Source organism: Cantharellus anzutake, assembly GCF_015039405.1.
Source record: "Cantharellus anzutake strain C23 chromosome Unknown EI90scaffold_27, whole genome shotgun sequence".
Taxonomy (NCBI): Eukaryota; Fungi; Basidiomycota; class Agaricomycetes; order Cantharellales; family Hydnaceae; genus Cantharellus; species Cantharellus anzutake.
The window spans coordinates 131,579-159,356 of record NW_024066977.1 but is presented as its reverse complement, the minus strand read 5'-3'; the positions used below and the strand labels follow the sequence as shown (position 1 = coordinate 159,356).

At 49.0% G+C, this 27,778-nt stretch overlaps 7 protein-coding genes across 7 annotated transcripts; 2 read left to right on the top strand and 5 right to left on the bottom strand.

Annotated features, from left to right (window-relative positions):
• The first annotated feature begins 27 nt into the window (after window positions 1–27).
• Window positions 28–6,013, top strand: EI90DRAFT_3060308 (uncharacterized protein). Its single transcript, XM_039060481.1, has 7 exons — window positions 28–442; window positions 505–982; window positions 1,033–1,429; window positions 1,489–2,352; window positions 2,406–5,346; window positions 5,398–5,526; window positions 5,582–6,013. The coding sequence occupies exons 1-7, from the start codon at window positions 105–107 to the stop codon at window positions 5,715–5,717; spliced, it is 5,283 nt and encodes a 1,760-aa protein (XP_038915414.1). The 5' UTR covers window positions 28–104; the 3' UTR covers window positions 5,718–6,013.
• On the bottom strand, window positions 5,931–8,060 carry EI90DRAFT_1178055 (uncharacterized protein). The gene is made up of 6 exons (XM_039051550.1): window positions 7,707–8,060; window positions 7,614–7,638; window positions 7,199–7,558; window positions 6,975–7,122; window positions 6,295–6,907; window positions 5,931–6,228 (listed from the first exon to the last, which is right to left on the bottom strand). The coding sequence occupies exons 1-6, from the start codon at window positions 7,992–7,994 to the stop codon at window positions 6,019–6,021; spliced, it is 1,644 nt and encodes a 547-aa protein (XP_038915413.1). The 5' UTR covers window positions 7,995–8,060; the 3' UTR covers window positions 5,931–6,018.
• Window positions 8,061–8,095: 35 nt separating this feature from the next.
• Window positions 8,096–9,954, top strand: EI90DRAFT_3016777 (YL1 nuclear protein-domain-containing protein; the record flags this gene model as incomplete). The annotated part of the gene is made up of 6 exons (XM_039057032.1): window positions 8,096–8,166; window positions 8,223–8,314; window positions 8,356–8,480; window positions 8,527–8,781; window positions 8,834–9,665; window positions 9,719–9,954. The coding sequence occupies 6 exons, from the start codon at window positions 8,096–8,098 to the stop codon at window positions 9,952–9,954; spliced, it is 1,611 nt and encodes a 536-aa protein (XP_038915412.1).
• Window positions 9,955–10,271: 317 nt separating this feature from the next.
• Window positions 10,272–11,274, bottom strand: EI90DRAFT_3060303 (uncharacterized protein). Its single transcript, XM_039060480.1, has 2 exons — window positions 11,235–11,274; window positions 10,272–11,165 (listed from the first exon to the last, which is right to left on the bottom strand). Exon 2 carries the CDS (start codon window positions 10,827–10,829, stop codon window positions 10,332–10,334), a length of 498 nt encoding a protein of 165 aa, XP_038915411.1. The 5' UTR covers window positions 10,830–11,165; window positions 11,235–11,274; the 3' UTR covers window positions 10,272–10,331.
• A 2,454-nt stretch (window positions 11,275–13,728) lies between these two features.
• On the bottom strand, window positions 13,729–18,406 carry EI90DRAFT_3154952 (uncharacterized protein; the record flags this gene model as incomplete). The annotated part of the gene is made up of 29 exons (XM_039065962.1): window positions 13,729–13,776; window positions 13,828–13,915; window positions 13,971–14,272; window positions 14,325–14,344; window positions 14,399–14,549; window positions 14,600–14,779; window positions 14,829–14,866; window positions 14,924–15,020; window positions 15,071–15,228; window positions 15,278–15,318; window positions 15,371–15,421; window positions 15,472–15,658; window positions 15,719–15,733; window positions 15,790–16,054; window positions 16,108–16,330; window positions 16,383–16,418; window positions 16,469–16,520; window positions 16,571–16,673; window positions 16,727–16,842; window positions 16,894–17,206; window positions 17,262–17,296; window positions 17,352–17,406; window positions 17,462–17,475; window positions 17,524–17,608; window positions 17,669–17,832; window positions 17,891–17,950; window positions 18,004–18,072; window positions 18,126–18,283; window positions 18,339–18,406. The coding sequence occupies 29 exons, from the start codon at window positions 18,404–18,406 to the stop codon at window positions 13,729–13,731; spliced, it is 3,192 nt and encodes a 1,063-aa protein (XP_038915410.1).
• Window positions 18,407–24,532: 6,126 nt separating this feature from the next.
• EI90DRAFT_3124358 (cyclin-domain-containing protein) lies at window positions 24,533–26,875 on the bottom strand (the record flags this gene model as incomplete). Its single annotated transcript, XM_039063705.1, has 3 exons — window positions 24,533–25,204; window positions 25,302–26,052; window positions 26,112–26,875. The coding sequence occupies 3 exons, from the start codon at window positions 26,873–26,875 to the stop codon at window positions 24,533–24,535; spliced, it is 2,187 nt and encodes a 728-aa protein (XP_038915409.1).
• Window positions 26,876–26,924: 49 nt separating this feature from the next.
• On the bottom strand, window positions 26,925–27,369 carry EI90DRAFT_1176912 (uncharacterized protein). The gene has a single exon (XM_039051548.1). It carries the CDS (start codon window positions 27,325–27,327, stop codon window positions 27,046–27,048), a length of 282 nt encoding a protein of 93 aa, XP_038915408.1. The 5' UTR covers window positions 27,328–27,369; the 3' UTR covers window positions 26,925–27,045.
• Between the last annotated feature and the right edge of the window lie 409 nt (window positions 27,370–27,778).

Below are 27,778 nucleotides of genomic sequence, written 5' to 3'. Positions count from 1 at the left end.
ATACTTATTTATGTAAGTAATTGATCGAGAAACTGTGACTTACGCGTCATTGTCACGACGCAGGACTCCAGCCTCTGTATTAAAGTCGCGAGTTAGCAGTCAGCATGTCCTGGATCGCTTCACGAGCTGCCGGAAGCTCATCATCCGCAGATGTCTCGTTCATGAACATGCGGGACATTGCGGAACACATACGATCAACCTTCGAGCTCCTCATCGAGCTCCACGACTTCGATTGGACTCAGGAAGGTAGAACGACTGTTTTGCGAACTCTTTACTCGAGTATGTTTGGGAATTACGGGCACTATTTTTCCAGCGAGCCTCCAGGAAGGGGAGTTCTTCTATCTGAACATCAGGCAAAAACTTATCCATCCCAAAATAATGATATTCCTGGCATGCCCTGTGGCCACATCTTCAAGAGAGGCGAATGCTGTTATAAATGCAAGTGAGTGGAGCTGGTTGGGTCTCCCAGGAATGATACCAAGCTGGATCGTGCCCTTCCGATAGGGATTGTGCTGTGGACGATAGCTGCGTGCTATGCTCGCGGTGCTTCCATGCTTCCAGTCATGAGGGCCATAATGTATCGTTCTACATCTCCCTGCAACCAGGGGGTTGCTGCGATTGCGGAGACGAGGAGGCCTGGAGTAGCGACATAAAATGCAAGCTTCACCCCTTGGGGTCAGTTTTGCCTCCAGCCCGTCAGGAACTCCCTCCCGAACTGGTAGGACTCTTGAAGAGCGCCTTGAACTGTGTTGTTGATTACATACTCGATACATTTGATGACTCTCCTGAGGAAGCACTGCCCCCTGCGGATGAGACTAGTATCATTGGCCCGCCAAATGATCTTCACCGAAACGGACCTTACGCGGTGGTTGTGTGGAACGACGAGAAACATTCATTCGATGAGGTTACATCTCAGCTACTCGATCTTACGGATCATACACCGGAGCAAGCCTTTGCTTTGACTGATAAAGTCGATGCTGAAGTATGCAATTTAACGTGCTTTGTATTCCGCATGACTCAGGCACTTTGCAGGGGCGAGCAGTTATCAGTATCATACCGCATCTGGGAGTTGCAATGGGAATCGCATCAAGATTATACCAGATTGACCTTGGGGTAACCGTCAGGAGAGCCAGCGATACCTTTCGGGAACAGTTGAGCGCATTCCTAATCGAGTGGCTTGTTGACTTGACAAGATGCACGATAAATGGAACCGATGCGATCACCTTGAAGGAGCTTGTCGCCTCATGCCTCCTTGACGTTAGGCCCAGACATGTACCTTTCCTCCACCCAAACCTTCCTCACAGCAACCTATCAAGATTAGAGTGGCTCTTCTCATTTCACACCCGTTTCTGGAGACGACCACGTCTCATTCTGAAGGATCTTTATATCACATTGATCAGCATCAGCCATCATCACAAGGTTGCTGTAGGTGGGTGTGCTCAATCTATTCTCTGCGAACTGTTTTTAACGTGACCGTCTCATGCCTAGCATCACGTTTTGCTACCGTGTACAACTGCCTAATGGATTCGTACCTTCTTGTGGATAGAGAACCTGATACATCTGTGAAATATTTCGCGGTTCAGCTCTTCACCGTGCCGTCAGTAGCTGGGCATATCGTAAGGAACCAAAGGATCATCGATCGTCTATTGAACATCATCGTGGCATTCTTCACGAACCAAATATCGAACAAGGTGATCGAAGCTTACCCTCGACGCGACCGGGACGTGAATATTGATTCACCTCCATTCCGATCCAAACGATTCATGCCTATATTCAGTGATCTGCGGCATCTTTGTGGCAATGGAACTGTTCAAAAACTCATCGCCTCGGATGACACATACATCACGAACTTTACCCGTGTTTGTCGGCTGTTCGTTGGGATTAACCCGAACAAACGAGCATCAGAAACGCATGTCGAGTACGAGCAAGACTCTTGGATCAGTGTCTTCAATGTAACCCTATCCCTGTCTCGAGTGGCGAAGGCGTACGCTGAAGCGTTTAAGTATGCGACGACAGCTAGCTTGTGCAATGCAATCAAGATGGTTGCACAGGAAATCATCAGTGTATGCTCTTTGCATTCTCGGGGGCTCGATTTAACAAAGTATGAGCCACTTGAGTGGCGCGAGATACAAATGTGTGGTCATCGTCATTCGATCATCGATTTCGATGTCTTGTCGGGCAATGTCAGCTTTCATCACTCGCAGCACTGGCTTCTCGCCGAACTGATCAAGCATGTCAATATCCTGACGACCGAAAATCTGCGTAAGGAGGGCTACAACGATCTTAGAGATGTTCTCCTCCGCCTTTTTGAACCTTCTAACATATTGATCATCATGGAGTTCCCTTTACGGGGTGAGTGCCGAGCTACTGGGTGGTACGAAGAAGCTAATATTATATGTGTCTAGTTCTTGTTATGGTAGCGCAAATACGTTCCGGCCTGTGGGTCAGGAATGGGTTAGCTATACGCGGCCAATTACTGCATTACCGAGACTTTATGCTTCGTGAGCTGTGCTACGATCAGGACTTGTTCATCATCCAGACCGCTTTTGTGCTCCTGGAGCCGAACATAGTCTTTGTATCCATCTTGCACCGGTTTCAACTCATTGAGTGGTTTTCTGGGAATATTGCTCAGACCGTTTATGACGATCCGCAACAGCGAACCTCTATGATCGAAGAGTTTCTTTACGTGATTATTACGTGTCTCACTGAATACGCCAATGCCAAAAATCTCACTGTTGAAGACGTTGTCAGGAGGGAGGCAATCCATGGGCTTGCATGCGGGGCGTGTTCGTATACGGAGCTATGCAAGCGGGTTGCAGAACGAATTATCGACGAGCCTTCATTTGACAAGGCCCTCTCCGGGATATCAAATTTCAGAGCCCCCGAAGGTACCACTGACGTGGGTATCTACGAACTCAAGGACGAGTTGTGGGACGAAGTTAACCCCTTTTTCTTCCACTACTCCCGGAACCGTCGCGAAGAGGTCGAAGCCGCCCTCGAGACGAGGATCACCAAGAAGACCGGCAATCGCTCATCAGTCGTTGTTCCTCGGGCTATCAATGTTACTGAAGGGCCTTTCACCGAATTGAATAAAGCATTCACATCCCGTGTGTTCTTGCAGATCCTGGTCGTTGGCATCTTCAATATCACGCAGACCCCAGTAGATGCTTCACACTCCAGTGATGCCACGTTGGACCAAATCCTACACCTCTTATTCCTTGCGCTAGTGGAACAACCTGTCGCGTTTTCTTCGTCGGCTGGCCAGATTACTTTCTCCGAAGCTAATGATCGATCGCTGTTCATGTTGCTTTGCGAATTGGAGGGTAGTCACCGATTCGACCCCGTTAGGAAAAAGGTGGGATGGGCTTTGTCGGAGTTGCAGAAACACCTACCTCAAGAAGTGGCCAGTATGCGTCGCCTTAAGGCCGTGCATGCGACGGATGCTAACTCTTCTGATGCTAAACGACGTGCTGCCAAGGCGCGCCAAGCAGCGATCATGAAGCAGTTTGCTGCACAACAGAAAAGTGTGCTGCTTCATTTCGAAGATGAGGGCGTGGACGAGGAAGAAATGGATGAGGTTGTGGAAACGATGGATCCAACGAAGCAATATGGTAGCTGCATCGTGTGCCAAGAAGACCTCGACCATAGCCGAGCCTACGGAGCGTTAGGGCTGGTTCAGCCCAGCCGGTTTCGACATTCCATGTCAGGAGACCGACCCTCTGATTTGGCAGATTCGATTACTCTCCCATTATCTTTGGACGAAACCATTCCAGCCCACGAACTTTCAAATGAGCATCCCTCCTCCAACTCCTTTGGTGCGTTCTCCCGTGAAGCGATATCATTCGCCTTACACGGCTCGTTCTGTGGTCATTTTATGCATGTGGATTGCTTCAAGGTGTATAAGAGTTCAATCGAACAGCGGCATTTGCAGCAGCCACATAGAAATCACGCAGAAAAAACTGACCGCGAAGAGTTCATCTGTCCATTGTGCAAATCGTTGGGAAACGTCATCCTACCCTTATATGACGATCTCACTTTCAAACAGCCTATTATCCTTCCCCAAGTGTCGCTGTCAGATTGGATCAAGGGTGTCAGCCTTGGTTCATCACGCACGAGTCAAGATCACCAGGTAGATGTCTATTTGAGTAGTGATGGCTCAGGAGAGCTCTCTTTCTGGACCGCAGAGGATAGGGGATATCACGCCTCCATTATCGATGACACAGATTTCATGGTTGATAGCTTGCGGATCGTATCAGAGATGATCTCGCAGCAGTCAGGTCATCTTCACGGCCGTTCATTTCCATCATCCAGGGACCGAGCGGCAGGTTTATACCTTCCGAAGCATTTGGTAGCGAACTCGATCGCATGTGTCGAGATATCAATACGTGGGGTGCCAAGGACCGGCGATACATTAGTAGATAATGTTGGCGAATCTTCAATCCACATGATTCGTTCCCTTTTGGTGTCGCTTAGAAGATTGGCTTCGCTTCAGCTGACAGACCACGACGGGGGTCAGACGGCAATCCACCGAACGCTTGTGAAGCGCCTTCTTCCCCAGTGCACGAGGGGCAAACTACGTTCACCAGTTCTTTTCCGTGATCCGCTCACCATTCTAGTTGAGGCAGCGGCAGTGGCGCCAGACATGATTCCATACGTCACTTCTTTGATGTTTTATGCTAGCCTGGTGCGAAACTCCCTTGGATTAATATCTTTCCTCTCCGACGACCCGAAGGTCACTTGTCCCCCAGTCCATCTAGACAACGAGCATCAGAATATTTTTGGCGATTTTCGCCAATTCGTGTTATTGATCACCCGTCACTCCCATTCTTTGGACCGCACAGCTGAGCGGGTCCTGCACACATACGAGTCATATTTCGACAAACTCTTGGTCACTTTAACTCTTCCATTCTTGCGCCGCGCGGCAATTCTAGTCCATGCAGTCAACAGGGCTCTGCTGTTACCTGTCCCGCCAGCCAAGAAGTCGTCTTCTGAATTCTTGCGCTTGCTTGAAGTGCTCCAAATACCTCTTATAGGAGATTTGCACAAGCATGAAGGTTTGCGGAGCGTGCTAGGAGGATGGTGCTCAGCGTTTGGAGCGTTCTCCACTGCAACGACGGATTGTAGTATTTCGCTAGAGGTGCCGTTCGTTTATCATCTGGCTCGGCTTCCTTATGCATTGGACACCCTATTTGCGGACCAAAGGACTCTCTTATGCCAACGATGCAGTACAGTTCCCGCGGACGCGGCGATCTGCATGTTTTGCGGTGTCATCTGCTGCTACCAAATGCATTGTTGCACCGACAAAGAGCAGAGAAACGAGGGAGAGTGTAATATGCACACTAGGGAGTAAGTCGGGATCATGTCCGTTCCGAAGGAAACTCTGTTTACGTTGTTTAGGTGTGGAGGGGTGGTTGGGTTATATTATTGCGTGAAAAGATGCGCTATACTCTCCTTATACGGCGGTTCGGGCACTCTCACGACGTCCCCGTATCTGGACGAACATGGGGAGACAGACTTCGCGATGAGGTACGCCACAAATTTCACACCAAGTCATCCACTTCGCTGACCATGTCGTTGCTAGGCGGGGGCGACGTCAATACTTGCATCACCGAAGGATGGAAGAGATACGGAAGATGTGGGTCAATCATGGCATTCCCACTTTCGTGGCCCGTAAACTAGACTCGACAATTGATGTTGGTGGATGGGATAGTGTGTGAGGGGGAGGGGAGTGCAGGTGTGCGCCTGGCAGCGCCATGATATCGACCTTTCTTTCCTCTAAGAAATGACCAGTTGCATATCTGGCTCGACGCCAGGAGCAAACAGACGAAGACACGGCATACATAGCGACAGGGAATCCTTTAGTTGCAGAGAACCCAGTCTCTCATTTATAGGTACAATGGAATGGGGAATTATTAATACATAATGGACAATGTATCCCAGTAAGAAAGCTCCAGAAGACTGGAGACCAATCAGAACATACATACACTAATCAGAAATATAGCAACTCGGCGTTCATATTTAGCTTTGTTGGTTGAGGAGAGGTGTACGTTCGTTTGGTGAAGGATTTGGCGTCGAAGCAACTGGAGACGAAGCTAGAGATGATGTCATCTGGTCAGAATCTTCCGCATCGCCAATAGGCAGAGGCACGGAGGCCAGGCGAGCAGGACTTGGTGATCGCAACGAAGGAGGTTTGGATGCAATCGTGATATCTGCCTTGCACACAGGGCACTAATGGGGGAAATAGACAAGTCTGTTAACGACTGCTAACCCAAAAAGTCGATGAAACCAGTTTACCAGCTTTTTCCGCTGTGTCAGCCACGAATCCACCTCGTCACGGTGGAATATGTGTCCACAGGGAAGGATCCGAACCATGTCCCCTCTCTCAAAATCAGACAGACAGATGGCACACTCAGATTGGGCGCTAAACCAGGCCTTCTTCAGGTACCTCCGTCCAAAGCCATCCACAGGAGTCAGCCGCTGACCGAGGGGCATTCTCTTGGTAGCAGCAGTGGCTGAAGCTTCCGCCCTTCCTTCAGCGGGAGAAGGTGCAGTGATAGCATCAAGTTGCGCTTTGTTGAGCTGTGCCTCGTCATCTTGAGCTCCCTCGACTTTCTGCACAGGAGTCCCCCTATGAAACCCTATTATATCTTCCTCACTTATGACGGCAGGGACCGTCTCATCGCCAAGGGGCACACGAGAGTTGTGAGTAACGACTTTTACCCCCTTCCTCACGTCGTCGAACTCAAGGCCATCACTTGTCCAAATGCCCGAGGGAAGAGAGTTCACGATGTCTTCTGGGGCCCGCTCCAATCTTTCTGCTCGCGCTTGCCGTATTCGATGGATTAAGAGCGTCGTAAGCGTCATGATTGATGGGAGGAGAAGTAATATGGAGAGAGTGAGCAGTGGCCTAGGTAAAGTCAAGTCGAATAAGGAGTAACCCGAGGACCGCAAGACCCGGAACGCAACCTACATACCATTGCCATATCTCATCTGATGATAGTAAAAGAGAAACTGTCTTCAAACCAGAAATGGTAGTGTTGGATGCTTCAATTGTTGACAGGAGGGATGTATATGAGGCATGGGTAATGTATGTAGCGGGAATACTGATGTCACCAGAGGGATCTTGGCGCATGTCAGGTTTTGCACGCGTTCGAATGTCATCGCAAACCACAAAGCTGGCCCTCGGGACAGCACTTACCGGGGCTGTACATCGTAATTAATTCATCTCCTTCCGCATTGTTAGGGCTACCTCCCACTACGACAGCTCGCGCACCTAACCTCGCGGCCTCGCGTACTTTGGCGGTGAAGGAACAATTTCCCCGCTGAACGAGCGCGATCCAAGCCTCAGATTGATCCGGGTGTTGATCGGTACGAAATGGACAAAGATCGGGACAACCAAAATTGACAGGTTCTGGTTCAACCATCGTGAGCCTGGGAAGACGAGAAGGTATTGTAACGTCTTGATTGCAGGGATGCATGAAAGATGAGAGGGGTATCACATATCCCAAAAGACCTGGGGTTTGAGTTATTCGTGGCCCAAACGCGGCAGTTCTGCTGGCTGCACAGGTGCGAGGTTGAAATGTGAGAGTCTCATGCAGATAGCATTTGCTCACCGTAAGACACCGGGGGGTTCCGGTCCTTCATTTAATCGAACGCGGTGAGGGGTTATCAGGATGCGCGGGTGAAAACCATTGCAGCCGACTTACGACAACAGTGACATCGTTTTCTCCCCACCCAAATGGCCCAAATAATCCAGACCCTACCTGCCAGCTCAACCCACTCGAAGTGAGCCTGTCTGAGTGATGAGCGACGTCCCCATCAGTGCAATTAACGTGAGAGGGGCGCATGAAGAGGCAAGCTCGATGGAACCAGTATATAATATGTTCGGATATGTATGGCAAGCTAACAGGAGAAAGATAAGGTTCAGGGCTGCCAAAGGGTCGAGCGCCCACTCCGAAGAAAAGTGCAAGCGAGAGGGCTGATTCTAGCCTCATCTTTGCCTTGTCAACGTCTGACAGTGATCGTCAGTGAATGCGCTGCAATCACGCGACGTGTGTTCGCAACACAGCCACCTCCCGCTTCTTCCATCTTTGCCATGTTGTCCAATAAGCGCGATCCAAACAGTCTTGCTCTAGGAAGGAGCAAGAGAACAGGTGCAGGGAATCGGTGATTATGGCCTCCAATCCCTACTGGAGATGGTTTTGAATTGGATTCGCCTTCAGGATGAGAGCTCTGCTCGATGGGGTTTTCGAGGCCGAGGAAGGTTTCGAAGAAGTCGAGAATGACGAAGAGTTTGAGGATAAAGGAGGCCAGTGTCTTCACTTCTTTATGAAGCCATTCCGCGTCTAACTATAGATATAGAGAATATCGAGGACGATTTTGCTTCCGATTTTTTGAGTACCGATGATGAAGATTCCGGAAGAGATGACACTGCATCTGGAGAGAAGCAAATACAAGAAGAAGTGCGGGAAGCCCGCAGGGTAAGTCTCTGTTAGATTCATCTGGGTCATTGCTGAGGATCTTCAGGCCGCGCGCAGGAAAGCTGAACGGGCATCCCGCTTACCTCAAACATCCAAGCCGAAGACAACAGACAAGGCTGAGCCCGGGGAAGAAGGGGAAGATCCTCTCCCCAAGAAACGACGAGTCTCCGTCCAACACGTCGTTGTGAATGAAGAAACTGGCGAAATCGTCGATGTTGCAATACGCAAGAGCAGTAGAGAAGCTACAGTAAGAAGCAAACATGAGCTTCAAAACAAACTCAAAGATGCCCAACAGCGACGAGTATGTCTGTATTTACTTATGTCCGTTCGCAGTCTTTATATTTTTCTTGTAGGCCGCTCTGCCCAAGCGAGAGCGTACTCAGCAGCGCGTAAAGACGCAAGACGAGCTCATCCGAGATGCACTAGAAACAGAGGAAGAGAACATCGCCTCGCTCAACAGCTTCTTGACGGAAGAAGAAGAGCGTAGAGCGCGGAATACAGAGCTCCGCAAGACCATTGTGGAACCACCTTTGCTGAGATGGATCAGCCGCCCAGAGAAAGCAAAAATGCCGCTTGTTGTGGAGGTTGAACTTCCTCCCCCTGCATATCATCGCCCCCCTCAAACTCAACTCCAGAACCCTCCATCGTCCTCCACTAGTACCACGGCGTCTGCTCGACGGACGCCCTATCCCCATAACCATCCTGCGTATTCTAATTCGAATTATCGACAGATCCCAGTGACTCACCCTGCAACCTACACCCCTCCGCCAGGTTGGCGTATCATGGGCCCTCCGCCAAAACCTGTTCCCCATGTTCCACCTCCACCTCCACCTCCACCTCGCTTTGCTGCGCCGATTGTTACAACACTATCCTCCAGTGCTGTGAAAACCAATGCACCTGCTGTGCCATCTGTTTCTCCAGGGCCTGCCACGATTCCGTCCCCCATGAATTTCTCCGCAGCTGCACCTGTTCATTCTTCACAGGCCTCAGAATCTGCAACTTCGGCCCCCTCTGCGGATCCTAAGCCCAAGCCAAAATCAACCAATACTCAGACGATTACGCAAACCCGGAACCTAGTCATTCTTGATACGCCAGGAGCAACCCCATCGGAAGACATGACTTATCTCTTTGGTAGTCATGTTGATTGGGGTGAACTGAAAGTCCTGCCCAAGGTCAGACCTAGTGGTATGTCGTTGTAGGTACTTGATCGCGTTTCGTGTTAACTAAGGTGTGTTTAGCTCGACGTGCCGCCATTTGCCCGATCACTGGTTCAGCGGCCAGATACATCGATCCCCGTTCTGGCATTCCTTTTGCAGACGCCCGAGGCTATAAAGTGCTCACCGAACTTCTGGCTTACCGTTATGTTTGGTCAGAAGCTCTCGGGGCTTATGTCGCGGGAGAGAAGCAATCTCAAGGTGCCCAAGGCGTACCCGATGGTTGGGCGGACGCCGTGATGTCCCGGCCAGCCGAGTAAATCAGGGACATTATGTACAGCATGTTTACATATTCTTATGGTTATCTAAGAGTAGTCAACGTACGGAGAGATTTGTAAGCGCCACCAATGCAAAATTATGCTGGGTGTTCAGTATATTCCTCTGAGTCACGCTAACCCCAAGCCTCAGAAAGTAAGGACGTTTGGAGAGGCAGGTGACAACCCCACTTTTCGAGTCGAGGATTGCACAGAACATTGAATACTCGACAATACGTGGAACGGAGCACAAATATAGAGTGACATTGATGAACCATTCAGATGGTTGAGAGCATGAGTCGAGATTGTTCTACTCGTAATAGCACCTTTAGGGACAAGCTTTTTTGTTATGATCCCCAGAAATTCCACGAATAAACCACGGTCTATACCAAATCACTGGCCATCCGCATTTTCCAGACAAACTTTCTCATTATGTCCAACAATTTTCCATAGTCTACTGCAGAGCAAAGGGTGGGGAAAGACAATTCCAAACCTGCCGAGTCACTCAGCATGATCCTTATGCCAACCGACAGGGCTCCTGCGAGAAGATTGGACGCGTGAAGACGATTTGACCTGAAACCCGCAAGCTCATGCCTGGTCAACGTTATAATATGGGATCGATGCATCGTGCTAGGTCTGAGGGATATCCTGAGAGTGAGGGCTGAGCATTCGGCCCCGAATGATTGCAAACGCCACCGCGTTGCATCACTTGGATTGAACGCCGATTCATCCGTCCCTGCGTCGATTGGCCACCACTGACAACGGTCCCCATGGCCCAGGTCACCCGGTGCAACCCTGCAGAGACCCTCTGGGGGTGAAGCTCTAATGATCCAGCAGTCCGCGGACCATCGATCTTCACAGACCGAAATTGCCCCGGTCATCGCCTTGAGAATGATTTGAATCCAAACCAGATGACAACCTCATAGGGAAGGATGGTCCATGCAGTCATAACATCTACACTGCTTGCACAAATGCACACGAATGTGCGGGAGAAGCATGGATTTGATAATGCCACCCTGAACGACATTGCAGCAACATCCGAGGCTGCACAGCACCGAGAAGCTCCAATGTAAATCTTCAGTGGCGAATCGCCTGAAGACCTGACGTGTACATTGCTGGGGATACCAGGTCACGACTGAGCATTCAACGTTCAGACGATGATAAACGGATGGATACGAAAAGTCTACTGGGTCTGGAGCCCTCTCTTGAGGTGTTTCCTGCTTAATGGAAGTTATTACTGTGCTAAGAATTGTTATAAGGCCAAGCAATAATGAGGTTGTCATTACCAAGTTGCCTGCAAGGCCACTCCACGTTGTGAAAGTCCCCTCATGGGCACTTCAGGACTGCAGGACGCCGATTCAGCTTTCCTTGCGTTCAATCAGGAGAAGCATCAGTCGTCTTTGACATCCGGTCAGTTATTCTGGATATGCCAGGAGCAGAGGGTGTAATCAACAGGAGGAATCTCTGTTTTCCCGGACACTGGTTCAGGTGCTGGGTGATCCTCGTTCTGGTACACCATTCGCAGACGCACGAGGCTAAAGCGCCGATCGAACGCCGAACGCCTGAGTTATTGTTTTTTTTGGGGGGGTTAGAAGTTCTCAGTGCCTATGTTGCTGGAGAGAAGAGGTTCCGGCAGGGAGAGCCGAGTCCCAACAGTCAAGCAAATATTCCCGCTACTCTGTAGCGGGTCTTGAATGCGTAAACTGAATGCTCGTGCAAGAGGTCCTCTATTATTGCAAATTCCCTTGCTATCCTGGGTCCTTATTCCCGCTACTCCGTAGCGGGCCCTGCAAATTTAGGCCCCACTCTGTGCACAGGGTCCTCTGTAACCTAGGGTCCTTTTTTCCCATTCTGACCATACCACAATAGAATTTCGGCTCACTCCGCTACAATGCAACTCAGGCCACAAAGACCATCCACCTCACACTGCATCACCACGTCCGACTTCTTACTATGGCTTCCTCTGATTTCGGTGAGTCTCTGTCTATCCCTTCTGATCCGCTCTCTCAACCGTCCATGGATCATCTACCTCACGCTGCCTTTGCGAATCAACCGTGTCTGTACAGACTATGGCTTCCTCTAACTTGAGTGAGTCTGTGTACATCTCTTCTGATCCACTCTTTCAACCGTACATGCAGATTTGTGGATGTACTCCAGTTCTACCCGACTGCGTGATATTACACCAACAACGTGGTTCAGCCCATGTCTTAGTATGGGGATCGGTGCGTAATGACGTCTGACACACCGCAGCTATAGAGGGTGACAGCTTCAAACAGAATTTTGAGACGAACAAAGCATGGTTGGGATTCATTGAGCATGAGGGGAGTGGGGTTCCCCATGTTCATGTGTGCCTCCAAGTGAGCCCCCGTCGCAATGAGTGTTCGATGACCTCCACCAATGACGGATAGCGCGCAACCCCAGTGATGCGCATTACGTTCCACTTCGCACACTTTCAGATCGGGACGCCTGTGTCCACGGTGTGTGTCCGAGCCAAGGATGTGGGCGCTTGTCTCTGATCAACCTTCGAATCCAATAGATAGTTTTCTTTTGAGTCAAATGTACTTCAAAAGTATATACACATAGCTTCGCGAGATTGCTGAATGATCAAATCAACGCGGAATGAGTAGCGGGTACTTGCCGCGCCAGGCGGCGTCCACCAGTTATCTTGATTTGTAAGCCAAGTTCCGTATCCTGTTGTCGTTTTAAAAGCTCGCCCTTCATGCCATGCTCCATTCTTCACTACCCATTTTCGCTTTTACAGCCTTATCCAACGTTTCCCTAATGTCTGTCGCCAATGTTGTCATCACCCATTACACGGTCATTTGCGGTCGCGGAAAATGACTCAGTGCCCACAAGGTTTTGAGCTGTAAGACAGATGAACTTATGTGCGAGCCTCCTGTTCTTTCGCGCAAACTTGTGCTAGTCCCCAAAAAATCCATGCATTAATCCGTCTGTAAATCCTGCGCTGATGTTACTCACCCGGATGGTGACTGTCTACCTAAGTCCAAAAGCAAAGCCTAGTATGTCGGTGTAGGTCCCAATCTGGGAGGGGCATAGTTCCTGGAAGCCGGGTGATGCTTACCAATAAAGCATGATAATGTCGCGCTCCCCAGGATTGAGGTTCTTCGAACTCAGGCCACATCTTGGCCAGAACGCACTGCAGTTTGAACCTTTAAACAATCCTCATGAAAAAAGCATCTTGTTGCACATTCAAACCCACCTCGCGTTAAACCAATCAGGGCCCGGCCCTGAACGGACTCACTCGCGCAGTCACTATGGACGGCCCGCTGCGCAACTTAACACTCAATTTTGATGCATTGCAACCCGCATCCCTCTTGTTGTTTCGAATCAAGCTAGGGCTTTGGGAGTTGTCTTGTTGCAAATGCATGAATTTGATCACCACAGCGTATGCCGGTAGAGCAGATACCAATGTACCACAGCACGCAGTGACATAAGTTTAGATAACCGATCCTTAGACAATGGTTCATTCCCACTTCTACGGACGTTCACATGTGGGTGGCCCACTGCTGAAAGAGAAGAAAGACTGGGGGATTTGGCAGGGGGATTTGGGACAGCACTGTAAATCACAATGTTGAATTTAACCTTGCCTTCCTCCATGGCCGTCAGATAAGAGAACCGATAAGAGTAGTGGGTAATGCCGCTGCAGGCGGCGTCCATCAGTTATTTAGGGGTATGTGTGCAATGTTACATATTATTGTGATTAGCTAAGGGAGATGATTATCCCAACGGTTTGAAGTAACGTGAGACGTCGATGTGAAATTAGGCTGGGGGATAGCGGTTTAGTAGATTCTCGTAAGTAGCGCTGACCTAGACCTCAAAGAGTCAGACTATACAGAAGACGCAGACAACAAAGTCCACCTTTTCTGCCATTCCAGGGCTATTTATGAAAGTACTGAGCATGGATGCGCACTCAAACCAACGCTTCCCTTCATCAAGCATGTTTGCGCTAACGTGGAAGAAACAGGTTGATGTCAACGACCGAACAGATTTGTCATCCTTACCCAAGGCATTCGACTCCAGCATTGTACGATATAGTAAATGCCCATTGCCTTTCATCCATTGGATACTCCTGGAATAGCCTGTGAAATGCAATCGACAAACCAGGAATTATGAGTACTTCGCCATTTTCGGAACTCTCAACAGCATCTCGGATAACTTCCACTGCCTGTTCGATGAAACCTAAAGCTTTCTGTCGGTCTGCAGCTCCATTTCTGGCGAGGAGGATAGTGCAAATGGCTCTCAACCAACGCGAAAATTTCTCGGTTATGAAAGCATTGGAATCAAGGCAGGCGTGCAGGATGACCTGTATTGCGCAAACCTCAGCGACACGTGAGAATGTGCGTTGCGCGACTGACCTCAAGTGCGAGGTAAAGAACTGGGCAATTACTATTAGTCCTTCATCAGGAAATAGACTCGACGACATTCTCACCATCGCTGGGGCACTCTTTTTCCACCCACTGACGTTGTTGAAGAAATGTACTTGATTGGCTCTCATGGTAGCTTGGACAGACACGCACCAGGATATCTGCAATGGCTTCATATGTATCCAAATTCAGTGAAAGGCTGGAGGCGGAAGCGTCCTAACAAAAGGAGAAGTACACAGTGAAGTACCAAGCACACGGCACCCTACTTTGATGACAAGGAGGACACCTTCCCAATCTGCAAGTTTCACCAATTGTTCCAACTGAAAAAGATACACAAAATGAACGATATGACGAAGGCGTTCCTCCCCGACTTCACCACTGATGAGAGCTTTGTGTTGCTGAACCAAGCTTAGCAGAGTTTTGACGTCCTTAGTAATGGTCAAACGCTGAGGGTGCCACTGAGGAACGAAAGGAATATCAAACAGGATCACTAACCTCTTTTGGGGGAGGATTCATTTGTCGAGCAGCAAACACTGTGACATCCAACTATCATGACAACCTCATTGTAGAAACGTCGTACCAGTGCTGACCTCTTGCCGAGATGGAAGAGAATGAAGCGAAAACAATATGAGCGTGTACCACGGGATCATTGGCATCCATGGACACGTTACGGAACAATTCTAGAAACTGGAGAGGTATTAGGATTAGAGAGGCACTAGTTTTGCCACGGTTCTTACCTCCCTCGATATGTCGAATAACTGGGCAACAATCTCGCTGCTCCATTCTGTTGACACGTCGATGGCACAATTGTATGCAGTGCGCCATAACCACGATAGATCCTTGACAATCATCGCCTCATCCTTTTTAGAAATTGCAGCCAGGACTAAAGTTTTCGCTGAACGCGGGTCAGCAGGACATGTGAAGGAAACTACAGAGCTGTATACCTTTGCGTAACTGCTTCATCAAAGTGTCTACCAAAACAGGACTTGTGAACTAAATTTAGTATATGCACTAGATTAAGGCATCTGACTACTTGCATCTCCGCTGCCGGCTCCTTTAGCAAATCAATAGTGAGTCGGATGATGCACCTATTGGATGAATGAGCCGTCATCAGAATCAATGAGCACGTCCCACTCACCGTGACAACACAATTCCCTCGGATCCTCCGTTTGCAACAGGTGCGCTATCTAATGTTTCCAACAAAGAATGCAACAAGGATAACAGGAGTCTACGTAGTTGCTTTTCATGGGCAAGCTGGGTCGCAAGGAGCAGCATGGAGCGATTGAAATCAGGGGCATTAACGAGCCTCGTGATTGCTTCGGCAGCTAAAGACTCTCATTCGAGTGAGCATTGAACGGTAACGACAGAAATGACGAAGAACCCACCTTCATCTTCTAGGCCTTAATGGTTGGAGTTGATATCAATATGGGCATTAGCAGATATGATGAGCACGCACCCTGATGTATCGCCGCCAAAAAGGAGACGTAATGTGTGGCAGCCTCATTTGTGGTACCATCAGCTTGACATCTTCGAAGGCAGTCCGCCGCCTGGGAATACTCTCCCAGCTGAATGTGGCATAGCGCAGTCTTCCTAAGGCATTTGGAGACGGTCACAGGAGCCACGGCACGAGCAAATATTTCGTGAGAGCTTAGACTGTACCAGCGTACTGCTCGTGACCATTTGTTCGAGTTGTATAGTTTATCGCCCATAGCCCAAAGTACCTACCAAGGTGGCTCCAAACAAATTCCACAACATTTGAATATCATATACGCACACTTTGACACGCTCGTGCAGGCACTTTTCCGAACTGGAAGTCAGGCCGGCCAGCTATGTCATCACAGGCCGACCGAATCTCCAACGTGGCTCGCTCTTGATTCGCATCGGCCTTGAGATGAAATATCAAAAAAAGGAGGATTTTATCAATGAAAGAATGTCCATTGACGTCACGCAAGGCATGATTGATGAGCTTCCGCGCTGCATCTGCAACAAGAGAGGGGCTGAAACGACGTCATGATAAAGAAATAGAGTTGTCTCCAGAAAATCACGCACCGAGCTTCTGCAAGCGCTGATATCTCTTGAAGGAAGCTGTGACAACTATTTGAGCCGGGATGGAGAGCATGAATTGGGAAGCTCACTCGTTTATGCACTCCTCACTGAACTCGATGGAGTGCAGGAGCCCTTGCAACACTGAACTGAGGTAAGCAACCGGGTCCAAGTGAAGCCCCTAAAACCGGCACCTTCCCGGAATTCTGTGTCGCTCGCATTTCGGCGTTTCAGGATAGCAGTTTTCATCCATTGAAGTTGCCGGAGCTCCTTCACCACCTCCTTGGGCGGAGGTCCCTTCAACCAAATAGTGAACAGCGTGTCGACCAAATTGAACTCAAAGAATTTACCGATTCGGTTCGATCCTCACCAGGAAAGTTGAGCCGCTCGATAGCTTCGGAAAGTGAAGCTTCCGCACGAGACAAGTTGTCATTGCTGTCCGCGGATGAAATGAAATATGCGCGGGCTGAAGGTGTGGATCAGTCCAATGATAACCGATGTAAGGGTGAAAACATACAAAGACTCCTTAGAATAGCACGCTGCGCGAGGGAATAAACACTTTTACTATATGATCCCATGGAAAGGGCGCCTACTGTGGCTTCACCGTCTGAGAGGGACCCCAAACGTTGCTCATCATCCTGGGCGCTCGATGTAGATTCTGGTTTCGCCCTGGTTTCGACCACTTGAAATGCGATCTTGAGCCACTTCACAGCAAGTTGCGCCTGCTTCCTGACTTCTTCCGAATGCTCCCAATCACCCGCGTCATGATCAGTCGCTGCCTTCAAGATCGATCTCCCGATGTTCCAAATTCGAACAGCGACATCCTCAAGCTAATGAGGGATAATTCAAATGTATGATCGGCGACGAAGATAGGGCAGTTCCTACTTCAGTCACAGTTAAAAACGCCAGCCGTTGCTGATCTTGAAAGTAAAGCTTTGTCAATGGAAATTCAAGAAGCTTGGGTGGCGGCAAAACCTATAGCCTGCTGAAGCATAAAGTAGGAAACGTTTTGATTTCCATCCTTCCAGGCCTGAAGAACGACAATCGGTCATGTCCGGAGTGAAATGACCGCAAAAGCGGCTTACTGCTTCCATTCGACCTGGATCTCGAATCAGTGCAAGCTGTTACCTGTTAATGATTGGTTTACCAATATAATAAGCGGCTATTGCGGCAGCCTGATCCCTTGGAGCGATATCGCTTGAAGACATGCTCTCTTGAAGCAACTTTTCATACTACGAGATGATGGTGTGAGTTTCGGTCAGTCTAACGGGGGGACGGAGTTTCATCCTTACGATCGCAGCCCGAGATAACACTTGGGTAGAAGTATCCACGCGCCCGCATGCTACAAGTAACAGATCTAAATCCCCCGATGCAAGAGCCATAGACCAGTGCCAAATGAACGAACCTGCCAATGCAGAACCTGCCTTGCTCGCAATTTGTAGGATGTGGACGAGCGCTAAAAAATTAGAAATTACGCGACCCTGTCGAGACACATTCAGGGCCCAGAGACTCACTTTCGGTGGAGGGTCTTGCCTCCGTACCGGCTTCGATGAGAGAGAATGCGGCGAACCTTACTGGGGTGGACGCATGACCAAAGGTGTGTACCCTATTCATAAAAGACACGTACATGAGGCATATACTGGAGAAACCTCGCTTCCATCTTTCAGAAACGTCGAGAGATTCCAGAGGTTCACGCCTTTGGCAAATCTCAAATTTAATGTGAGTCCAAATTAGTGTACAAAGAGGCACCTTCACGGTCCAGGGTGTCCATCAAGGGCTGAAGGCTTTTCTTTGTCTTAGAAGATTGAGAAAAGGATTCGGCTAGAGCTGCCACCTGGTCGAGCATCTCGATGGTGGATGAAGGATCCAGGTTGGGGTGTCCCAAGTTGTCTTTGATCTGAATTAGGCTAGCTAAACGCGTTCATGTGAGAACAAACGTTTCCTTAGAACTCCCGCAAGCACTTTCCAGAGATCTTGTCGAATATGTCCTGAGCAGACGCGCTTTCCGGCCGTTTTCGCTTTGGGGTCATTGTTATGGGCATGGATCCCTATTTCGGAATAGGGTCACGTGTGTTCAGGGATCAATTTGCAGTAATTTCCCACGGATCCCGGTCCAACAACGGCTCGGTTCCTACACCCAAAACAGGCAAGCTCTCAAAAGCAGGCAAGGAGACGATGCCCTGCAGGACGATGATCCTACCCGGGCCGACGTCAGAAGGGGCGGATGATTATAGTTCGCCAAATGGAGTTAGGCGGCTGCACGCGTTCTCAGCGCAAAAGAAAAGAAAAACAGCTGGTCGTCATCACAGGCTGAACATGTTCGCAGAAAATTCGGTTGCCCGTATCGAGCATGCACAATCAGCTTTTCAGTGCAACTCATGCTATACCGGATATAGGGTGATATGTATGTCCAGATGACTTGGGGACAATGACTCCCACAATCAGCCCAGTTAACGCTTCCTTTCACTCACCACCCTAACGGCATAGGGAACTTATGATATTTCTATGATGTATTTTCCCTCGCACAATGGCCGCATGTCCCCAACATGGAAAGCGGCATGGAGTTGCGTGGCACTCGAATCTCTATCCTGTAGCTGCATAATGGCTTCGTTTCTCAGGTGCATAAACGTGGTGCTTGCCGGCTGATTCTTTTTCGACGACCTTTATGTGGACTAGGGGCTCTTTGTTCGTTGAAACCGTTACGTGCGGCCATCATGACTTGCAACAATTTACGCCGAAGGGTCGATCTTACGGGGCTATTTCGGATGAGCCAGCGACTTCAAGCCGCTCACAGCCAGAATCGTCGCGGAAATATCTGAAAGCTCTTAGAAATCATTCCCATTCTTGGAGCTACTAACGCTCTAGCTGGTCCACCGTTCTAACCACGTTCACCAGACAACCCCACACACTCACACACAGTCCTTCCGTCCTGTTTTTGACGTTATCCCTATCAGATCCTTTTGCTTGTGATTCGAAAGAGTTTAACCATGGAGATCCATGGCCATCAACTGAGGGTCGAACTATCTTGAGGACTACTCTTGTGTCCTCTTTGGCTTTCCTGGGATTCCATACCTTCTGACCGCTGCTCGGGCGCGGCGGAAGAATTTTTCACGTCCCTTCCGAGCCGCATGCGCATGCTCCTGTTACCGCGAGGCTGTCCAAGCTGTTCATGCACCACGAATTCAAACCCAACTTTGCTCAGAGAAGTTTTGCATTCACAGCGGCTGATCGTCAAATGCACATAATTTGGTGTTCTTGAGTTCAACCCACGCCATGCACTCAACTGTACTGGGCCACATGCCACGAGCGCGTGGTATATCCCTCTCATCATAACACATTTATCGTGGGCCCCGCGCATTTCCTTATCTTCTGTTCCCTCTTTCATGCTCACCCCATGACAACCTCGCAGCCAATCCCTCGCTACTCATTCAAGAATCTTGCATGGTTAATCACCATTATTGAATACCACGGAAAGTACACGGTACCTGGGGATCTATAACAGGTTTACTTTCCACGCCACCCTTTTCCGAATATTAACACCCTTAAGGTATCGCTAGAGATGCATTGTGTGAGACGCGGGGGGCATGCGTCTGCTTTTTTCCTTCCTTCTTTCGTTGTATTCGTGGGCAAGGCATTCCTGCAGCAACAGATCCGTTTCATCCGGGCTTTTCCCTTGGAGCCCACGAGGGGGCATGACGTCCCACATCAACCGATCCCGGAACTTCAGCGCGCCAAAGACTCCTTCAACAACCGCTTCAAGGACAGCTTGTTGTGTTTCATGCCTTTGTTTCTCGCCCAAAGTCAGTGCGGATGACGACAAGATTTGCAAACTATCTATCATCCGCCCGCGCAGTGGAAGACGGTTACGATAGGGTACGTTCTAAGCGAGCTCAGAAATCCAATCCATCATTCATTCACATGCTCCACTCTCATCCGTTCACGTCGAGCTTCGCCAGCCTGTCAGCAGTGTGGTTGCGCAATTTCGAGGTCACTCCATATTGGACTCTCGCTTGTTAGTGGGTTCCCGAAACGGAACAATGTACTAGCTCGCAATTGGGACGCATTGATCGCTGACCAGGGACGGCATCAGCCTGTCGCTATATGGCCCTGGTCAGTCATCACTCGTCTAAAGGGGTTATTGAACTTGTTAGACAGCTTATCGCAACCCCTATACCACCAATATTGAGGCAACTACTCGCCCATATGTACCCGCAATAGCTGGGAACCCCTAATGAGTGCCCGCCGTGCACGCAACATCCTCTCACCCATATTTCGAACATGAAATAAAGGTCCATCAACGAAACGTTCGTCCTGGTTGCCTTGGCTCTGACTCGAGAAAGCAATAGTGGTTTAACATACAGTTGACAACCAGTTTCGCAGCATTTTCCCCAAGTATCAAGGTTGTCTTGGGGAGTATTCCTCCTGTCCAGTGTGTGCCCCATTCCCAAGCGGAAAGAATTGCACGGAAGTGACATCCGATGATATTGCGTGATCGAACGTGGATGGAACATCCTCTTGTGTCAGTACAGCATACATAAATACGAAAGCAAAATCGTCAATGATGAATGTATAGATGAGGTAAAAGCCGCAATTTGCTACGAGTGTGAGACAGCGCTGACCACAAATTCAATGATTCCACGAAAACTTTGACCTGCGTAAGGCAGGTATGTAAGGTGGTGTGAAGTCTTACCATGCTGGAGATGATAATATCATGAACACATGAGAGGTTTTTTTTTTTTTCACATCTCTGATATATGTATATATATATTACGATTCTCTTCCCCCTCTTCTTTTTAGATCTCCATGGTAAAACGCCGAAATAGATGAAGAAAGTTCTCGGTTCCTTGCAGCAGGCAAAGTCATTTGAACCCAACGAACCGGGCCTTCGTGAAATTAGTAGACCAATACAGTCCTAACTCACCCATAAGCCCGGATCCTGCGCAGGTGCAGCAGCGCTGCGCTCAAAGGAAGTGGCCATCCGATTCGACGTGATCCCCCTACACAAGCATGGCAGACTTCCTAGGGCTAGTTCAGCGGTTGCATATCCATTGCCGCTGCAGCCACTAACCGCGATATGCATCATACAATGTTAGTCCACCCATCAAGGAACTTTCATTGGGCGCTGTACATAGTTGTAGATTGAATTTGCATCGCATCGCATTTGCGCTTCCATGTATTCCACGCAAGTTCGTACTCCCCCATCCCTCAAGGTTCTCGCTGACTAAACCCGCGTACACGGATTGTACCATGTGCATTGATATATTTTCGCCTCTTCACGCATCTTGATCAGAATTGAAGGGTTTCATGGGATCGGGCCGGCGGGGCCTATGCATCAAGAGCTGTCCAACTGGTGTGATGGTTCAGCGTGGAACAAGCAGGACATGTGGAAGCGTATCGCCTAAGCATGAGTGTACAGATACGGACGTAGGAGTTATTTGTCCAAGTGCAACTCCGCCTGGGAAACACCGAGCGGTCAGACCAAAAACTTGCCTTCGCCTCAAGCGACATGTACAAATACATGACCGTGAGCGTACGATACGTAGTCAATTGCAACAGGCAACCGCGCGTGACCATTTTCACCTGGTGGTGGAAAAAGAAAGGCAAAAATAAATTAGACCATCCGAAACGAACGAGCCCTTCCCAAAGAAGCGACAGCCGTAAGAAGTAAAACAACGAACGAAACCGACCCGAACCGAACGACAATTTCAACTTTACTGTAAGGGACGCCGGCAGCAAAAGGTTTATTTGCTATATAACGCATATGATTTCCAAATCATATCCCCCAAATTTCCGCCCCAGTCAGACCGAGAGAGACACAGAGTTATGAGATACAATACAACCTATGTACAGAGTAATATCATATCCCCCAGAAAGGATCTCCGAACCTGACAAAAAAAAATTACCATCCCAAGCCCGTTGCGACACAATACAACTAACTCCCGTTTACGAGTCCAGATCTAATTCATTTGCTCGTTTAGGATAGCTTAAATAACTAATTACAATTCAATTCAAAGAGGAATAATAATAATAATAATAATTTATGTAGAAACTGGGTTCTGCAATGATATATAATACCACGATTAGCACCATCCAAAGTTACAACTGTAACGGAACTTCCAATCCTTATGAGCCATATTGTGTCTGGGACCCACAAAGCGCGCCAAAATCAAATCAACCTTGTTCTTTCACACCGCTGAGAAAAAAAAAAACCTAGGCGCAAGCGCAAGCGCAGCGCCCGCCAATGCCATCGCTCAGCGAACGTATACCCACCCAATCTACACACAGTTTGACTAGCTGATCTATCAATGATCGCCCAAGCCCGTAGGATTGGGACAAGCGATCACTATCCCATCTCCCCGTCCCCATCCCATCCCATCCCATCCATGCATAAATCGGTTCATATCTTCATGTCTAAGAATCAAAAACACGGGCATGAATATTCCGGACCCTGCCGTTCATAACCTTCGACAAAGTTCTAGGGCGTCTATCCAAATCGATCCCTGTTGCATATCGGCGTATTCGGAAAAGGCCTTCCATTTCCAAACATAAATCCTAGATAGATCCGTGTCCCTGTAATTCTACAGTACACAAGTACACAGTGCTAAGTAATATCTTCCTGCACAAGGAACCAGGAAGAAAAAAAGGCAACACGATTCTGTGATGACCCGTGCATTTGCGCACGTACCCAAGAGCAGAGCACCATGGCACTGAAGCGTTCCCATTTAGGCTAAAAAAAATTGCAATATTGTACAGCTGTGAATGCGTAACAAAAGAGAAAGGAAGAAGGAATGTGAAAGAAAAGCAATTTCAATGAAGTACTATGTACTACTACGATACTTGTAAGAGGGACAGGGTCGGAAAAGGGGATCCTCCAAGCTTTTTTGTTAACGTATATGTAACTATACTATAAGGAATATGGTACGGGACGGATTGGCTATTGATCTCGTCATGGGTGCTGCTGCTGCTGTTGCTGCTGTTGCTGTTGTTGTTGTGGCGTTGGTGGGGGTAGATTGCTGTGCGTGGAGACGTGGAGTCCATTGCAAAAAGTGTGAAGAAAGAAAAACGAAAGAGCAATAGGAAGGAAAGGAGACGAGCAGTGAGATGAACGTATAAAAAAAGTTTGAATAGAAGTGAAGAGAAGAGACGCGCGGGCAATGGCCATGAGGGGGGGGGGAGACAAGTACTGTGGAGGCTGAATGATAAATGACAGCTGATAAAGAACATTGATGATGATGAAGGTGATGACAGCGGTTACGCCGAATGAACAGAGAAAAGGAGTCACTAGTTTGGAATTGCACCGAAAGAAGTCTTGATCTTTCATTCACGGAGAGACTCCTAGGAGGGCAAAGGGGAATCGGAGCATATGCATGTGGAAGAAAAAGGTGGGAGAAGAGGAGCAAAAAAGGGGGGGGGGAAGGAACGACGATCGGACAGACCCCGCGGGCGAGCAAAATAATGTTTCAGCTATAATAGCCACAGCTCAGTGATAACTTATAGCCTTGTAAGCCAGTCCATCGAACTTTTGAACAAACGAGAAAAAAAAAAGGTCCTTTCATCTAATGATCGAAGGCAGTGTGTCCTGTCTCCTGATGGTTCCCAACACACATCAGATCCGAACACGGTCCGGCTCAGCCTCCACGGCTGGCAAATGGGAGGCTGAGGCCGACTGGAAGTTAGCGGCGTCGCTATCGGAACAAGAAAGAGCGATCAACTTGTCGAAACGTCAAGTCTCGATGTACGGGTTGTCGTACGATGATGATTGATATTGATGACGGTTGAGCGCGTGAGGGGTATGGGTAAAAAGAAGTGAGGATGAGAGAGAGATGGGAGGTTTGGGAAGGGGTTGAAAATGGGAAAAGAGTGAGATTGAAATGGCGATTTGATGAATAAGATCCTGTTTGCAACCAGGGGGCACGCGCACAGGACCAGCTGTTCACTCAGGGTTGAGCCGCTATCAAGGCTCACCCACACCCACACCCGAGATGCCCAACAGATTGACCAAGCTTTCTATGGAACGGCTGAAATCGTGATGTTCCAGAAAGTTGTGAATCACGCGCAAGAAGGACAAGAGATGACGCCGAGATTTGAGAAAAGGACCAACCAATCAGCGTCCAGCGCTGACTATGGGTAAAGGAACGGCCACACACACGCATATCTCACATTCGCCTTCCCCTAAGCACAGGTGATCCGAAATCGGCCGAAGCACTAGATCTGCCATTCAGACCCACACGGGCCAAAACGCCTGGTACCTGGAGTCTCATTCCAATCCCTCCCGTCTCAGCCGTCGCTGGCGAAGGATGAAAATCGGAGGCCACAGACATATAGGATGACACCGCTGCAGGGATGGACGTCCAGTGTTGTACAGCTGGAGGACCGGCATTCGCGAAAGGTGCAATCTGACGTTGTCTCTCACCCACGGCATTTCTAGGTGGATGTGCAGGTACGGAAGGTGCGGACACTGTAGGTTTCTCTTGTACCAATGGTACTTTCAGAGATGTGCGGTACGGACGCGATTGAACAGGTCCAGTCATACCCCAATGACCGCCATCCCTCGGACTCGTCCGTGCTGATTGAGTTTGCATCGGAACAAAGTCGTCCCGTCTATGAGGATAGACCAAATAGCCAGGAACCGACGACGACGACGACAATGAGGATGAAGTTAATGGTCCGAGATTGAAAACTTGGTGAGGATAGGCCTCGGGTGGTGGCAGTTTACGGGGATCATGATAGCGTAATACCGTCTTTCGAGCACCAACACCAACACGAGCCTCTGAACCTGTTAATACTTCATCCATTGGAGTTGAAGCCAAAGTATTAAATGCGAGGTACTGTAGTGAAAATGAGAGTAACAATTTAAAGTCAGTAAAACGCGGAACAAAAACCAAGTCACCGTGGAATGAATGACGTTTTCAAACGAAGGCTTACCTGGGGCATAGCGCTCGTGTGCTTGACATGGTCATGCTCATACGGCGCCTGAAGGGTTCTCGGCTTCATTGGCTCTTGAGGTTTCACAATCTCAACCGGTGAAGTAGGGGCGCTCGCCATTCCAATGCTCATTCCGTCGATAGGTGTAAGATCCATAGGCGAATCATCCATCGGACTGCCATCGGTGCTGGGGGATTCACGCTTGGGCAACTTGAGCGGAACGAGGGGTGGAGGAGAGAACGCGTCAAGCGCGCTTCTCTTTGAGGATGTTATCACGGGTTTCGTAGGTGAGGTAAACGTTGAGTGAGGGAATGGGAAATGTCCACCTTGCTCTGTCTTTACTTGCAAAGTGAAAGGATTCGCCTGGGATCCGGATATTGCAAAAGTGAAGGGGTATGTCGTGGATGAATGCCGATTCGTGAGGAGGGGCGAAGTGGATCGTGCGCGTTGACTATGTCGTGATGGATATGAAGGGGGATGTAGGGCCGCTTTGGAGGGAGGCTGAGACGGTACTGGAGAATGAGATGGGTATCCGACAACATATCGATCGGTATAACGCCGTCTCCAGGACTGCGTTTCCCGTTCTTTGGCCATGAGAAGGCCATTCAGGAGAGTCCCCCAATGTTGGTAGGTACCATAGTCGATGTATAAGCTGTGTTCGACACCAGCAAGGAATTCACGCTCCATTAGGTTGATTTCACCAAGACTGATCCCAGACACTTCCGACCAGGTTTTATTGGTGTATGTATTACTATGTGAAATATATCGGTGAACAAGTGGGACGACAAGGAGTGGAGAAAGTAAACTGACTCGTCGAGAAATTTGTTGGCTAGCATCAACGCGATGACTGCCAACCGAAACTCGCTCCCCTCCATACCTCGTATGTGAGGATTGCTCAATTTCAGGCGGTAGATGTAATAAAGCGAGAGAATGATGACGCTCTGGCTAACTTGAGTGGTGGAAAGGAGAGTACCCAGGAAGCTAATGAACTCGGCAGATGGGTTAAACTGCAGTCGTGCTAGTTCGGCTTTGACATCCGGTGGAACATTGCTCTCGACGACGATAGTCGGCGTCCCAGCTTTAGGTTTGAAACTTGAGGAGAACCACAGGTAGCACATCATATCGCCTGTGTTCTGGGCGACGAAAGTTGTCTCGATCGGAGCGTGCGGGTGCTGCACCACCGGTCGGGTCGCTCTTCCGTCCATGTATGGATGAGATGAGCGAGACCGCGGTGAGCGCTGCTGCCGACGACCAGATGAAGACAAAGCCATTCCGGCTGATGATTTGGACACCACGCTAGGTTTCTTGATTGAAAGGTGAACTGACTCGAGCGCAGAGGAGAGTTCATGAGCAGGCGGGCGCGACTGTTGTGGAGCTTGGTGTTGCTGCTGTTGCTGTTGCTGTTGCTGTTGCTGCTGCTGCTGCAGTTGATGCTGGTATGGGAGCTGAGGTTGCATCTTGGACGGTCCGCGCGGGGAATGCGATGGTCCAGGTGCAAGCCAGTAATCGTCTTGGCGATATTGAGAACGTTGACTAGTCACTAAATTGTTGGGAAAAGAAGGGTTTGTGAGCATGGTCGATGTCAAGGGAGAAGGACGAAGGAGTAAAAGAGACGGAAAAGAGCACTGACCTGAGCGGTGAAACTGGGGAAAGAGGTGAGGGGATGGATAGACATGAACGGTGGTGGACATGCGAGAGTCATTGCTACGTGGGGTGCGGACGAGGATAATAATGGAGAGTATCTTTATAGATGACGAGTTTGGGTACGGGAAGGAGATGGGACTCGGTCAGGGTAAGGATCTTTAGCCGCATTGGCCTGATGAGATTGGTAAATGCAATGACGGTTGGAGGGAGACGACGGGACACGAGAAAAAGAAATGAAATGAATGGGAATATGTAGAAGAGAGGACACAAGAGAGCACAGCGACATAATCAAATCAAAGGAATGGATTTCACATAGCTCATTTGAGTTCTCCCTGTCGAAAAATTCGAGAAAACACGGAATATACGGAATAGGGTAATTCATATGGGAGAGGGGGATGATATCTGCTGTATAAGGGTAACGCGGCATCGCATATATAGCTATCAATGTAACATTGCAAACTAGTAAATATTTCCTTTGCCATTAATATTCAATATTATTTCCCTTTCCCTTTCCTTTCTTTCTGGGAAACCCGCAGTTGTATTGGCTATGGCAATGAAAGCCAGGGAATCGAACGAAGGGTAATCGATTCCCAATGGGAATTATCACCCAATCCGGGCAATCATCCCAACGGAACGAAAAAGAAAAAAAGGGTCAAATAAACACGCACTAAATTGCCTCTCCCTCCTCAAAAGCGATCACATCCTGTCCCAGTTGGTTCGTTGTAATCAACTCGGTCCATGATCTATCTCTGCTGCTCACAACGATGATACATATATTCTCTTCTTCCGCCCGCACCGTCCCCATCCAGCCATCCATCCATCCATATCCGTAC

Bases quoted from the DNA above. Each gene is read 5' to 3' on its own strand.
- EI90DRAFT_3060303 (XM_039060480.1), bottom strand. From the start codon at position 10,829: ATGACCGGGGCAATTTCGGTCTGTGAAGATCGATGGTCCGCGGACTGC.
- EI90DRAFT_1176912 (XM_039051548.1), bottom strand. From the start codon at position 27,327: ATGAATTACCCTATTCCGTATATTCCGTGTTTTCTCGAATTTTTCGAC.
- EI90DRAFT_1178055 (XM_039051550.1), bottom strand. From the start codon at position 7,994: ATGAGGCTAGAATCAGCCCTCTCGCTTGCACTTTTCTTCGGAGTGGGC. The intron at 7,559-7,613 runs GTGAGCAAATGC...GCACCTGTGCAG, and splicing joins GAACCCCCCGGTGTCTTACG to CCAGCAGAACTGCCGCGTTT. The intron at 6,229-6,294 runs GTAAACTGGTTT...TTCCCCCATTAG, and splicing joins TGACACAGCGGAAAAAGCTG to TGCCCTGTGTGCAAGGCAGA.
- EI90DRAFT_3060308 (XM_039060481.1), top strand. From the start codon at position 105: ATGTCCTGGATCGCTTCACGAGCTGCCGGAAGCTCATCATCCGCAGAT. The intron at 5,347-5,397 runs GTAAGTCGGGAT...TACGTTGTTTAG, and splicing joins TGTAATATGCACACTAGGGA to GTGTGGAGGGGTGGTTGGGT. The intron at 5,527-5,581 runs GTACGCCACAAA...TGTCGTTGCTAG, and splicing joins GAGACAGACTTCGCGATGAG to GCGGGGGCGACGTCAATACT.